Source organism: Schistocerca nitens, chromosome 8 (genome assembly GCF_023898315.1).
Source record: "Schistocerca nitens isolate TAMUIC-IGC-003100 chromosome 8, iqSchNite1.1, whole genome shotgun sequence".
NCBI classification, from domain to species: domain Eukaryota; kingdom Metazoa; phylum Arthropoda; class Insecta; order Orthoptera; family Acrididae; genus Schistocerca; species Schistocerca nitens.
The window spans coordinates 397,456,292-397,469,549 of record NC_064621.1 but is presented as its reverse complement, the minus strand read 5'-3'; the positions used below and the strand labels follow the sequence as shown (position 1 = coordinate 397,469,549).

Sequence of the window (13,258 nt, the reverse complement as noted above, 5' to 3'; positions counted from 1 at the left end):
TTGACTCCAACCTACGCAGGGAGATATGACAGTCATAATAAAATAAGAGAAATCATAGCTCGAACGGAAAGATTTAGGCGTTCCTTTTTCCCACGCGCCATTCGAGAGTGGAATGGTAGAGAAGTAGTATGAAAATGGTTCTATGAACCCTCTGCCAGGCACTTAAGTGTGAATTGCAGAGTAACCATGTAGATGTAGATGCAGGTGTAGAATTTCAGCATGACATCATTTCGCTTAGTGCAATACCAAATGGTGAAAGCGGTACAGAAAGTCGGAATTTGACACCAAAATTTAGGAACCAGCAATGATAAAGTTTAATGATGGGCAAAGCAAACTTGATAATGGGTGTGATTTCTCAGGTTTCTGGATGTGATTGATTGCTGGTTTGCTGAAGACGTGCAAGCACACCATTAACCAATAATTGATATTCTTCATCAATTTATGTTCTTATTTATATACACCACAGGCTTTTTCTCTACTCAGATATTTTAAAACCTAATTTATTTTTCGGTTTCAGAAAACTGTTTCCCCTTGTAGGAGCACTCGCAACAGAAGAAAAATCCCTATTTTCATGGAACATTCGCAGCGTGACATGAAAACAGTGAAAAATAGTGAAATAGAGACTAAGAGAAGGAAAAAGCACGAAATTCACTTACATGGCGTGAGTGGAGGTGGTAAAGATAAACTAATTTCAAATGTTAGCAGACGATGTCCCCGTCCGCCGCCCCCCCTCCCCCCCCCAAAAAAATCTTCAAAATTAAAATTTCTTGTCAAGAAATCTTAAACTTCATGTTCTGTTCCGCCCCATCAAGTGTAACTCAACTTAAATACTTTCCTCTTGTCCAGTCTAATTTTTAATGTACTCTGCCCTCTTTCAATTCGCAGGTATAGTTACACCTGGAATTTTAAAATAACAACAGCATTTAATACTACATCTCCCATAGTATCGATCATACTGTTCCCTATCATTAATTCAGTTGTTTTGTGTTTGTTTTAAAAATTGTTTTCACATCTATATGGATATAATGTGTTGCAGTTGTATAGTAGTACATATTTGACACAACAGGGAGACACCACGACATTAGTGATGAAATACACAAATAATTAATTAATAATGAAGTGAGTTATATTACAGAATTTCTCCATTAGGCTCCCTACGAAAATCATGTTAGTGCATAAAATATTACATATTATAAGATGGACGGTTGTACTTGGTGTAACACAGTTCTAGAGTCTAAACCGATGGATAAATAACAGAAAACACCCAATGTAAAAACGTTTCAGTTCGGATGAATAAAATTATTGTACGGAAAATATTAATCAGACATGTAGCAAGTACAGTATCTTTTACACGTGGAATGTATGTATCAGATCCTTCGTATCGTTGCTCGCACAATTTGTGCAAATATTTACTGCATAGTTGTTTGAGACGTTTGATGTATTCCCTGACTTGTTCCCAACGTAAAACATTGTCTTCTAGCAATACACTGCATCTCTATGAACCATTAAGTTGGATTACAATCTAATTTGTTTTTGTATGTGGAGATAGATTCAATCGACCGCATTTGTGTGAAGGGGCAACGCAGATACAAAAAAATGTTATCGTTGGAAATGTTCTATCTTCAAGTTTGTTGAGCCGTCTGCTGGTGGAGGTGGAGGTGATAGGTTTTGTGGTGTAGGTAACCGCTATTGCATAGAAAAAAAAACAGTATTTATTGTGAATCAAAATGTCAACTGCAAAAGTACAAGATATGCCTCCCCCAGGAGGCTATCAGTCAATAAAGTTCGCAAGGATACCTGCCAAGACATATTTTAGCGGTAACTATTATAGTGCATTTATTTGTAAAAAAAGGGGAAAAAAACATTGTAGTAATAAAGAGACCAAGCCATTTATTTTGTATTGTGAAATTACTTAAGTGTACCATAAAATCAGCATGTAGGCATGTGACATGTTGTTTCCTTGGCTATGACATTCCTGTTTATATAATATGCATTGGGAGACATTGTCCATAACTCTGCTCATCGTGTGCCAGTGGGTTCGCATAATTAGTCAGTCACTTATGTCGTAAACACTTCCAGGTTCGACTATGATACTAGGATACTTTGGAATAACCGCTGCTGGATTGTATGCATACTACTTGAACTATCGTCTTATTCGTCGTGAGGAGATCGAGATGAGAAGTGGACGACTTGCCGTTTTTCCAATGTTGCTTGCCGAGAGGGACAGAGAGTTAGTATTGTATCGTAAACGATAAGTATATAGTTTTATGTTGTATTATTGTGGTAAGCACACTTAGCATACTATGGTTTTGTTTACTCATATGTCAGGAGAGAGCGTGAGTGTGAGAGTGTAATTTTTTGTATGTGAATGTCTATTGTTTAATGGAATTTTTTTGACGTCTCAGTGATGCGTTTTTGAGACCCATTGGCAAAGCTATCATAGTTTCCTATTAGCACAATGATACCCAGTATATGACGACCAGAAAATATGTAAGGTGTTTGCAAGAACATATGCTTTTCAGTAGTTAACTCTGTCATCTTCATTTCAACACTACTAATTTGGTGATAACTAGCAGTTAATCGACTATATGCTGACAATGAGTGAAGACCACATTAGTGGATTCAACAGTCAGATACTCATTACAGTGCCATTCTGCCTGGGGACTGAGTATTTGTGTTGTCCTCATCAATTAGTCATTATCATTTGTGACAGTGACTAGACTGGACTGTGTACAAAAATTGGGTTGCACAATACTTGCGACTTTGTAGGGCACTGATGACCCCACAGTTGAGCACCCCTTTACAGTGCCACACTTCAACCCGTACTTCACACAGATAGCACCTCACCAAAAGCCCGACCTTATTACCTTAGTTTGCACTGTTATGTACAGTGTCTCACTCATTGTGTTGTTATAGTATAACTGGAGCCAAGCTCAATTATTTTTCCACATTTGAACATTTTCATAGTAGAACTAGTACATTTGTGACCTTTTATGTACACACATTTAGAAGAAAACATCTGGCAGGGAAAAATTTTGTAGTGCGTTACGGATAAACGCAATTAAATGATTATGCATCCTAATAGGTATAGTTAGTGACGAAAACTTTGGGCATGCCTCCTTGAAGTGTGTTGAGATCCTTTCTGTTTATGTTGTATATTAATGACCTTGTGGGCAGTATTAATGGTAAACTCAAACTTTTGCAGTAGACGCAGTTATATGCACAGATGAGCCAGAATATCATGCCCATGTGGTTAGTAGCAAATTGGTTCACCTTTGCAATGCAATACAGCAGAGATTGTATGTCCATATTTAGGTCGTGTAAATCCCATACGTTATGGGCTGGTTGTTAAAGGACACAGTTCAGGCCCCCGATGGCATCCCAGGTTAGTTGAATTTGCTGGCCAAGACATTGTCAGTTGTCATATTCCTCTAAATGCTGTAGCTTGATGGTGACTTTCTGACATGGACAGTTTTCATTCTGGAAGGTGGTGTTTCCGTGAGGAAGACATCAAACATGAAGGGATGCAGGTGGTTCATAGAAATGTTCACATTGTCCATAGCTATGATGGTACCTTCAGTGACTACTTGACTGCTGCAGGCCTTGAAGCCCAGGTGAATATCCCCCATAGCATAATGAATCCCCCATCTGCCTGTACCACCGGGAGCCTTCTACATCTTTTGTGAATATGTGCTTGGCGAGCATGGGTTACCAAGACATTGCAGTACTTGGCACTTCCTGTGCTACTCTCTGACCATATCTTTTCTCAGACTTTTTCTAGGACAGATCCCTTACTGTCTGTCTTAGAGTTCTTGTAGGATGTCAATTATGGTTCTTCCCTCTTTCATTATTTTACACCATGTATTTTCCTTATCTTATGGTCAGTCCCCACATATGGCTTTGACTTCCACCTTTTCAAAAAATTTTCACAGAAGTGTGGGGTAGGTCACCTGGTACCCAGTGTGGTAGCCAGTCCATGTAGGAGTCATCTGGTACCTGTACAATGATAGCCCACTGACTACACAGGGGGCACACAACTGATGACCAAGCTGTTACCTCTGTACACACACAAAGAAGTATATGTATGTCCATTTGGGGGCACCAGGACTCGCCATTGCTCTGGCTGGGTGGTCCCATTGGGAGAGCCCACATCTGGAGTAGGCGGCATCACTGCGGATATGTGGCACTGTGAAAAGTTATCAGCCAGTGGTCACAATGCCCCTCATCAGACAGAACAGAGTTCTTCAGTGCAGATCTTTATGAATGTAGGAACTTCTTTCCCTTGGCCATGTCATGGGAGAAAAGCAAAACAAAGTGGTTTACGGAAACACTCCCCCCAGTTCCTGGTTTGCAGTCAGACCAGTGGAGAGTCCTTTCTCTATGAAGTCAGTGTTCTTGGTGGAGAATATTGACAACATATTTGGAGAAATCTCTTTCCTTAGAAAATTAGAAAGTGTTTCCATCTCAGTTGAAACAGTGTACCCTATCCAGTACTCAGCATTACTCTCCTGTAACACTCGGTAAGAGTCTAAACATAGTACAAGATATCATTTTTCAGCAGGACCTAACACTGCAGGCAGATAAGGAACTATGCAAATACTTGAAGAAATGTGGGATCCAGTTCATACGCCGAAGCCTGCCAGACAGCTAGATTGACACTTGAGGTATTCACCCTCATTTTTGAGGGGAATTTACTTCCAGAAGAGGTCAAAATCAAGGTTTGCTGCTGTGATGTGAAGCTGTATTTCTACCCTTGAGCCGGCCACTGTGGCCAAGCGGTTCTAGGTGCTTCAGTCCGGAACTGCGCGACTGCTACGGTAGCAGGTTCGAATCCTGCCTCGGGCATGGATGTGTGCGATGTCCTTAGGTTAGTCAGGTTTAAGTAGTTCTAAGTTCTAGGGGACTGATGACCTCAGATGTTAAGTCCCATAGTGCTCAGAGCCATTTTCTACCTTCGATTTGGTGCTTTAAAAAGAAATGCTTTGGACATATGTCTGCAAGGTGTATATATATGGCCCATTTTCTGAAGGCTGTGGTTGGCCACTTTGCAGAAACTCACCATGTGTACTGCCTTGTGGAAATTACCTCCTTCCATGATCCTTGAAGTGTGGTACCCTAATTTAAGAATGTAAAATCCAGGAACTGGTGGCTCCCCTCATTCAGTTCCTGCAGCATGACCTGTGGATCTGTGGGAACCTCGACTCCCTGCACCTGGACAGTGACAAGGCTCCCTTTCAGGAACCATCTCCCCAGAAGTCTCCAGGCCAGTGACCCAGAAATAGCCTGTGGCAGAGGGAGCCACAGACTTTGGATCCCAGGCTGCCTGCTCCTCTGCAGTTCCTATGCACTTGTGGATAAGGCTTCACCAAATGCTCGACTGCCAAATGTAGTGAAAGAGAAGAAGAAGAAGAAGAAGAAATAATGCTCTGGTGGCCCTAGAGGTGCCATATCGCCCCACATCAGAATGCTCTGAATCGATGTTTGTTAATGTTGTTCCACCACACCATTGACGAGTGGTGTTGGTGCATGACCTGTCCTCCTGGCCCCATCACACATAATCAGAACACCATTAATGTGATACTACAATGGCTATTACTGTCACCCTCCAGAACTGCAGTGGATATAAGTGTCACCTGCAAAACTACAACTAATTTGCTTCTGGTCTGCAATCTGTTGGTCTCCAAGAAACACATTTCATTGACGAACTTCCTCCAACTCTTGAAGGTTACTGTGCATACTGTCAGAAACTTATTCATTCAGAGAGAGAACCTGGAGGGGTCTTTATGCCGGTTCACACACGTCGACAGTGAGTGAATTCTTGTCTCTACCACATTTGAAACAACAACAACAGTGCAAGTGTGCAGCAGTACCTTGGGATGATCGAGCATCTCCCTCCCCCCCCCACCCCCCCTACCCCCCCCCAATCAACCCCCCCTCCATCTCCTGTCTCCTTTATGAGGATGACGGTGTGCACCACCCACTGTGGGGAATTGCAATTTTATATGTTAAGGACCTTCTGATTGACCAGCTTCTTTCAGATTGCGATCTTTGTCTCCTCAATGATGGTACTTCTACCCACTTCAGTGTCCTCCGTGTCACCTTTTCAGCCATTTACCATATAGTTCTCAAGTCATGTGACTTAGCTACATTGGCCGCTACATGATAATCTTTGTGATAGTGAGCACTTTCCGGTTGACTTTGTCACTTCATCATCATTGCCCAACAGACCAGTAACGACAATGGGCACTTCAGTGAGCTGACTGGCAGTTGTATATCTCTCCTGTCAACTTCATCTTCTGTCTGTCAAACTGCAGCGGTGAGGTTGTGGGAGACATCTCTAATGTGATCAACTGTGCAACTGAAACTATTGTTTTCCTTTCTACACGACACTATTGGCTGTAGCCTTGGTGGGCCAAATATATTCAACAGCCATTTAGAATCGTCAAAGGACCCCGCAATATCTTCACGGGCCACCCTTATCACTTTTAAGCACTTTGTGCTAAGGCTCATTATCTAATTAAACACAGGAAGAAGGAATGCTGGGATGTTCAATCTCCTCCTTGCGACGCACTTTGTGACAGTGACAGCATCCTATTCTCAGCAGGCTACCTTTTGAACACACAAAATACAAGTAAAAAACCTCTCTTTATCCTTTACCCTCATTATGCCGGATTATGTAATGAACTTTTCCCTGATGCAAACTGATTCAGGCTCTTGACTCATCACGCAGTATGCCCCTAGGTTCAATTTCAGTTCATAATTAGTAATTCACCATTTACTCACAGACTGCATCTGTACAGGGTCTTCAATTGTTTTTGGCTAGAAGATGCTTATCCTCCACAGTAGCAAGATATATCATTGTCCCAGTCCTTCAGCACCAACATGTCATTGCAGTGGTTTTTTTGTGCACACATAAAGCATGTGACATAGCTAGGCACCATCGCATTTTACGTACTCTCTATGACTGGGGCTTTTAAGGTTCCCTACTGTCTTTTGTTCGTCACTTTTTGTACCACTGATTATTATGAGTTAGAGTTGGTACATCATTGAGATCCCCATGGGTCTTAAGAGAATAGCTTCTTCAGAGCTTTGTGTTGGTTTTTACACTCTTTCTCATCGTCATCAATGACCTCTGTCGCCCCCCCCCCCTCTCCCCCTCGTGCTGTATGTTGAGAAAGTGTAGAGAACCAGCATTTAAAGCTGACTGCAGAACTATTCTGCTGCTGCCAACGTACATTTTGAATAAGGATCACAAAGACAAAATAAATTAGGAGTTGTACAGAGGCAAACACACAGTTGCTTTTCGCTCGCTGTATTTGCAGGTAGAACAATGAAGGAAACAACTAGTAGTGTTACAAGGTACACTCGGAGGTGCACTCGGAGGTGCACTGTATGGTGGCTTGCAAAGTATGTGAATGGATGTAGGTGGTATAGCTCCTAATGTGTAGCCTTGGGTGAACATCAGCTCCAAGGTGCCATCCGAAAGGCCTTCTCTTTCACCATTTCCCATGACTTCCAAATATCTTCCTCAAAGACACGAGTCGTACATTTCTGTTGCTGTACCACAATCCATCCTGACCTAGAACTCGTACTTGGGTACACAGTTCTGCAATATTGTTGCACAGTCCCGACGTTTTTTGACTCCTGTTTGACAAGAATGTGACTTGCTGCTCCATATTAGTCAACTAAAGACTAATTCCATGTGAAGGCTTAACACTCTGTGCTTCTGTGTCCACAGCTCAGGTTGCAGATCGCGCTATTCTCCTTCATACCTACCGGGTTCTGGTCCAGTCCCACTTGCCAAGTCTATGGTTTGGTGTTGCCTTCAGCTCTGAAATTGGTAGACCCAGTCTATCATTGTAGAGTTCGAGTGGCAGCTGTCGTCTACCAGACTAGTCCCATTGACAGTCTCCTTGCTGAAGCGATAATGTTACATCTTCAGTTCTCATGGTATGAACTCTCGCTCAACTATGCTTTGCTATTTGACAGTTTTGTGATAATCAAACATACCCTACTCTTTTTGTACATGAGGGGCATCAACTCCATAAGACCTGCCTTCACGTAGGATTACCATTTGGAATGCATCTCATAACTCTCTGCCAGGACCTCCGCCTATCCTCATTAGAGTGCACTCCCTATGTTTTTTGTACTGGCCCTGGGAGAGCAAGGAGGGGGGGGGGGGTCTTCATGTTGGTTTGCACTGAAGTCTGCGAGTGGATTCCTCTCTGTACCATGTTGGAAGCAATAGAGATAAAAGTGCAAAGTACACCACCCTTTATAACATTTTCTTTACATCCAGGCAGGGCACTTACTTCCCTTGAGATGACCACTTCAATCCAATGGCTCTTCCGAACCCCACCCAAACCCCTTTTCTTTTACTTGGTGATTTCAGTGCACTCCACCCTCAGTCAGGAAGTTCCACTTCATATGCTAGGAACCTTCTTATTGACCAGATTCTTTCCAGTTTCAATCTGTACCTTCTTAATGAAGGTACATCTACCCACTTCCATGCTTCTCATGGCACCTTTTCAGCTATTGACCATATGATCTCTTCTCCCAGTCTCATGGCTTCGCTACTTTTGTCGCTCCACAATGATCTTAGTGACAGTGACCACTTTGTGGTGATCTTCTCACTTTCTTGCCACCACCTAATGGACAAGTAACCACAGTAGGCTCCTCGAGCAGGCAACTGGTAGATGTGTACCTTTTGTGTCACCTTCATCCCCTTCTGTTAGAGTGCAATGACGAGGTTGTGGGAGATGTGACCAATGTAATCAGCCACACTGCTGGAATTGTTCCATTTTGTACAGGCACACTTCACCGCCGGTCAGTCCCACGATGGAACAAAGACATTGCAATGGATATATGGGTCATTGTAGGGTCCTGTAATGTCTCAAGCAGCATTCTTCACAGCCCACCCTCCTCACTTTTAAGCGACTCCTTGCTAAGGCTTGCTATCTAATTAAATGTGACAAGAAGCAAGGCTGGGAGTCCTTGAGAACGTATGCATCTTCCTCCCAGGTGTGAGAGAAGTTCTGTACTCTTCCTGGCTGCCGAAGATCAACAACTGTTCCGGGTTTCATACTTCAGTGTGGTCTCCATACCGTTAAGTCAGTTCTTGCTGAACACCTTGCAGCCCACTTTGTGGCAGCATTGATAGCCTGTTCTTACCTAGTTGCCAAGCTGAATTATATAATGAACCTTTCACTGACTGGGAACTGCTTCAGGCTCTTGCCTCATCTCACTGTAAGGCTCCAGGCCCTGATTTAATTTGCATTACTTTCCAATCCTAAAGCCACGCAGAAACCCAATGACAGATTAAACTCAACTATGTGTTCGTCTCCTTACCACTTGGAATGCATATGCTTCTCACAACTCTGTCAGGATGTCTGCATAATCTTCTGAGAATGCTTTCCTGCACACATCACTTTGATTGGTACCCAGGCTGTGCGTTAAGACTGGTCTATTCCAAGGTCCTAAAGTTTCAGTTGCTCCCAAGACCTGTCAGTATTTTTTCCTTTCAGTTCTCAGAGAGTATAAGAGTGCTGCCATCATTTACACTAAAGGCTCTAAAACCTGAATGGGAGGAGCATGCTCTTACATCTCCTGCCAGTCGGGAACAACATTCATTGCCGGGAGCATGTAGTGTTTTCACAGCGGAGCTTGTAGCCATTAACATAGATCTACATTTAATTAAACAAACTTCCCTTGATTGCATTTTAATTTGCAGGGACTCAGTGAGCAATTTCCAGGCTTTAATCACTGTTACACTTGCTGCCCTGTGATATCTGCCATTCATCACTTTCTCTCTGATGTTATCAAACAGTGGAAAATCCAGGATTGAATGTAACCATATTATGTAAAGGATAGTTGCGTTTCACCATAGTGTGGAGATTTCGAGTTGCAGATAGGTGCAACAAAACGACTGTCACAAAATGAGCTTCTGGCCAACAGGGCCTTTGTTGAAAAAACACACACACACACACACACACACACACACACACAGAGGCAGCTGAAGCCACACTCATGTGTGACAGTCTTTTTGTTTTGCATATCTGTGACTTGGCATGTCCACTGTATCGTTAGAAGCAACTATCCTTTTCATAAATTTGTCTCACGGATCTTAGGTGGACTGCGTGTTTGGTTGTTTTTGTGTGTGTCCTATGTCACTTGGGTACCTCAGGGAATCAACAAGCAGACCATTTGTCTAGAGAAGTGATTTCTCATCCCAAATTCACTTTGAGAATCCCGGGTGCAGATTTGGGGTTTCTCTTGCCGCAGATTAGTCCTGGGATACTCACTCAGATACAGAACAGCATATGGTGGGCTACTGCCCCTCTAATAAACTCTGGACTATCAAGGAGATCAGTGCTGCATGGTGAAAGACTCGGGGATCAGAGAGCTGTGGATGGGATGGCTCCCGTCACATGCGGAGTTGTTGGGATACCTTCCTGCTGTGTTACGTATTTCTGTCACTTTTTAAATTGATGGTCCAACTGATGTCCATTACATTTCAGCTTTCTCACTTTTGCTGTTGTGAATCTCCCAACTAGGAGGTATTCTTTACTCTATTGTTGTCTTCACCCTTGGGGCTGAGATGCGGGTGGGGTTTCTCTTGCCACAGATGAGCTCTGGGACACTCCTCGTCTGCTATCATGTAAGTACTGGCCCAATCCATATATTTCTCCTTTAATTATTTCTCAGTCCAGGCATCAGTAGTATCTTGACTGCCTTGATTTTATTGCTCCTTCATGTTCCTGGTGGACATCACTAACTCCAGATGACATACCCCTGGACTGAGGGACTGCTGACTTTGCTGTTTAGTGCCCTAACCATCTGCTAACCAACCAGCTGCAGTGAGGTGTAGGACTTTGTTTGTGACTGAACTATGTTGCAAAAATGGTTTGGATAACAAAAGTCATTGTGAGCCATGAACACACAAATCTGAATCACTGTTTTAAAAAAAAATCCATTGTAAAGTAGGGTTAGTATACTATTAATGTGGAAGTCTATTTATTTATAAAAGGTTGACAGCAACTGGTTTGTTGCGATGTGGCAGCAAGATTTATAGTGTTTTGGGAGTGACTATTGCAGCAGTATCACATGCGTGTTACTGTTTCCAACCAGCAGGTTTGTTTCTGACGTGATGTTGAGGTGGATATGCACCAATTTTCCAGTCTGAAGTTACTACTGTACAATTTGCAAATGTGATTGAGAGGTGTGTTCACTTGCACTGAAGAAAATGTACTCTATTCTTCTTCTCTAGCACCTTGCTTTATTTTAATGAACATCATCTCTCGCCAGGATGTTGCAGTTTCGTTTTGCCACTCTGTGTGATGTAGAATATTAACTTACTGAATTTAGTCCTATTATGTATCTATTTAGCAGCACTGTCAGTGCTAAAGTGAAACTGAGTGATGTTCAAACCATCAAATATTTGTACTTGCCTGCCACATTTCATCCTTTCTTATGGGTGTAATCTACATCTATACTCTGCAAGCCACCTTACTTCTGATAGCACTATTACCTTCCTTGTCCTCTCTCATGTGATGTGTCAGAGTGTGTAGTGCAGACTGATATCACTATCAACGTCAAACATATCAGTTAGCCATACATAACAAAATCTTAAAGACAATGGAAGTTGCAGAATTATGGAATATATGTTGAGTGTATGTATGATGGCTTTTATTAGGGAAGGGAACAACATGAGTTTAAGAGTGAATGCACATCCCATAAACACAGACTGTGGTGAATATCCTTTATTTGTGAGACGCTAATGTTACTGATGGTGAGACCAAGATTGATGCCATGTATCTTGATACAGATGGACTTGTTAACTGTACCAGATGCCTTTTATATTGATAAAATCAAGAGTGCGCCGAGGATCTGAACTTGGAGGGGGGTGAAATAGTTCAGAAATTTCAGAACAACTGGTTCTGGGTACACATGCTACTAATCAGCATTCACTACATGTCCTACCTCTCTTCTAACAGGTGTTGAATTGATAAGTTTGTATTCGGGGTGTAGCAGGATGCGACTTCAGTTTGACTTTTTTTCAGGGGAGAGGGAGCTTCTCTTCCCTCCCCCACTGGGTATGCCCACAGATAGAATCTTAACTGCTCCATTTTCAAGCCATAAATTGAATAATGTAACACCTTGCAAGAAAAGCAAGCTTTAGTTCACTTCTAATAGGCCAATTCTCAACTGAAATAAAATGAAATATATTCAGTTTCTTACAGAGAGTTCTGTTGAACTTGCATTGTACTAGAAAGAGTGATTTTGTAGTCTCATTATGTAAGATTTGCAAATAATTAACACACACACACACACACACACACAAACTTGCTGTGAGGGGGGGTTTCTCTGTATCAGTTGTAGATTTCTGAGCCATAGGTGCAGTTGTATCAGAAGGGTATCTGTGGAGAGGCCAGACTAATGTCTGACTACTTAGAAGCAAGTTGTGATCAGGAAAAAAAATCTGATTGTCTATAGGTTTGAGTATGAATACTATGTACATCAATAATGCTGGTAGGGTTAGGAATTAGGAAAGATAAAAGAGCGGCTTGAAGTTAAATATAGGGGGTATTAGTCAGGACAGTGGCACAACATAATTTCTGGTTGGGTGAGTACTGGAGTGAGCTTTCCTGGCTGCAGATCCGTGTAAGAAAATTCCATCCTCTGCAGCCTACTGCTTTTCTTTCATAGCTGCTATTTATTTGATCCCAACAGCTTTTAAAATTTGTGCACTTGAAATAAACTCTGTGCAACAGTGAAAAACATGTGAGGAAGACAGAACTAACATTTATGCATTAAGAAATTGTGCTTATTTAGTTAGTAGTAAATGGTGTTTTGCTGTTTTCTAAGACTCCTCAACAATTTCAATTTAGCTTTTACATTTCAGATACTTGAAACAACTCCAACGTAACAGAGATGAAGAAGCTAGTCTCATGTCTAAAGTAGAAGGCTGGGAAGTTGGTACATACTATGGAGAGCCGGTATATAAAACTCTTCCAAAAGACACTTTAGTGGACCCAATGTACCAAGAATATTATGCTCATTCCTCATATGGAGATGCAGTTCGACGTTACAATCTGAAGAATTGGTCATAAATGTATTAAGAAGATACATTTTAAATTAGTACTTGTACATGTACATGTTGTGGCAGTGTAAATATATAATAAATGTGTAACTTCTTTTATTGGAATACTTAACTAGCAAATGATAGTTTGGTTCATGACGTATTGAACTGTGGCAAGAA

The 13,258-nt window shown here is 41.9% G+C and overlaps 1 protein-coding gene across 1 annotated transcript; it reads left to right on the top strand.

The window, feature by feature from the left end:
- Window positions 1-1,618: 1,618 nt before the first annotated feature.
- On the top strand, window positions 1,619-13,204 carry LOC126199348 (NADH dehydrogenase [ubiquinone] 1 alpha subcomplex subunit 13). Its single transcript, XM_049936209.1, has 3 exons — window positions 1,619-1,818; window positions 2,080-2,230; window positions 12,902-13,204. Exons 1-3 carry the CDS (start codon window positions 1,728-1,730, stop codon window positions 13,107-13,109), a joined length of 450 nt encoding a protein of 149 aa, XP_049792166.1. The 5' UTR covers window positions 1,619-1,727; the 3' UTR covers window positions 13,110-13,204.
- The last annotated feature ends 54 nt before the right edge of the window (window positions 13,205-13,258 follow it).

Coding starts and splice junctions, on each gene's coding strand:
- LOC126199348 (XM_049936209.1), top strand. CDS start 1,728: ATGTCAACTGCAAAAGTACAAGATATGCCTCCCCCAGGAGGCTATCAG. Junction 1,819..2,079: donor TGCCAAGACATATTTTAGCG/GTAACTATTATA, acceptor AAACACTTCCAG/GTTCGACTATGATACTAGGA. Junction 2,231..12,901: donor CTTGCCGAGAGGGACAGAGA/GTTAGTATTGTA, acceptor TTTACATTTCAG/ATACTTGAAACAACTCCAAC.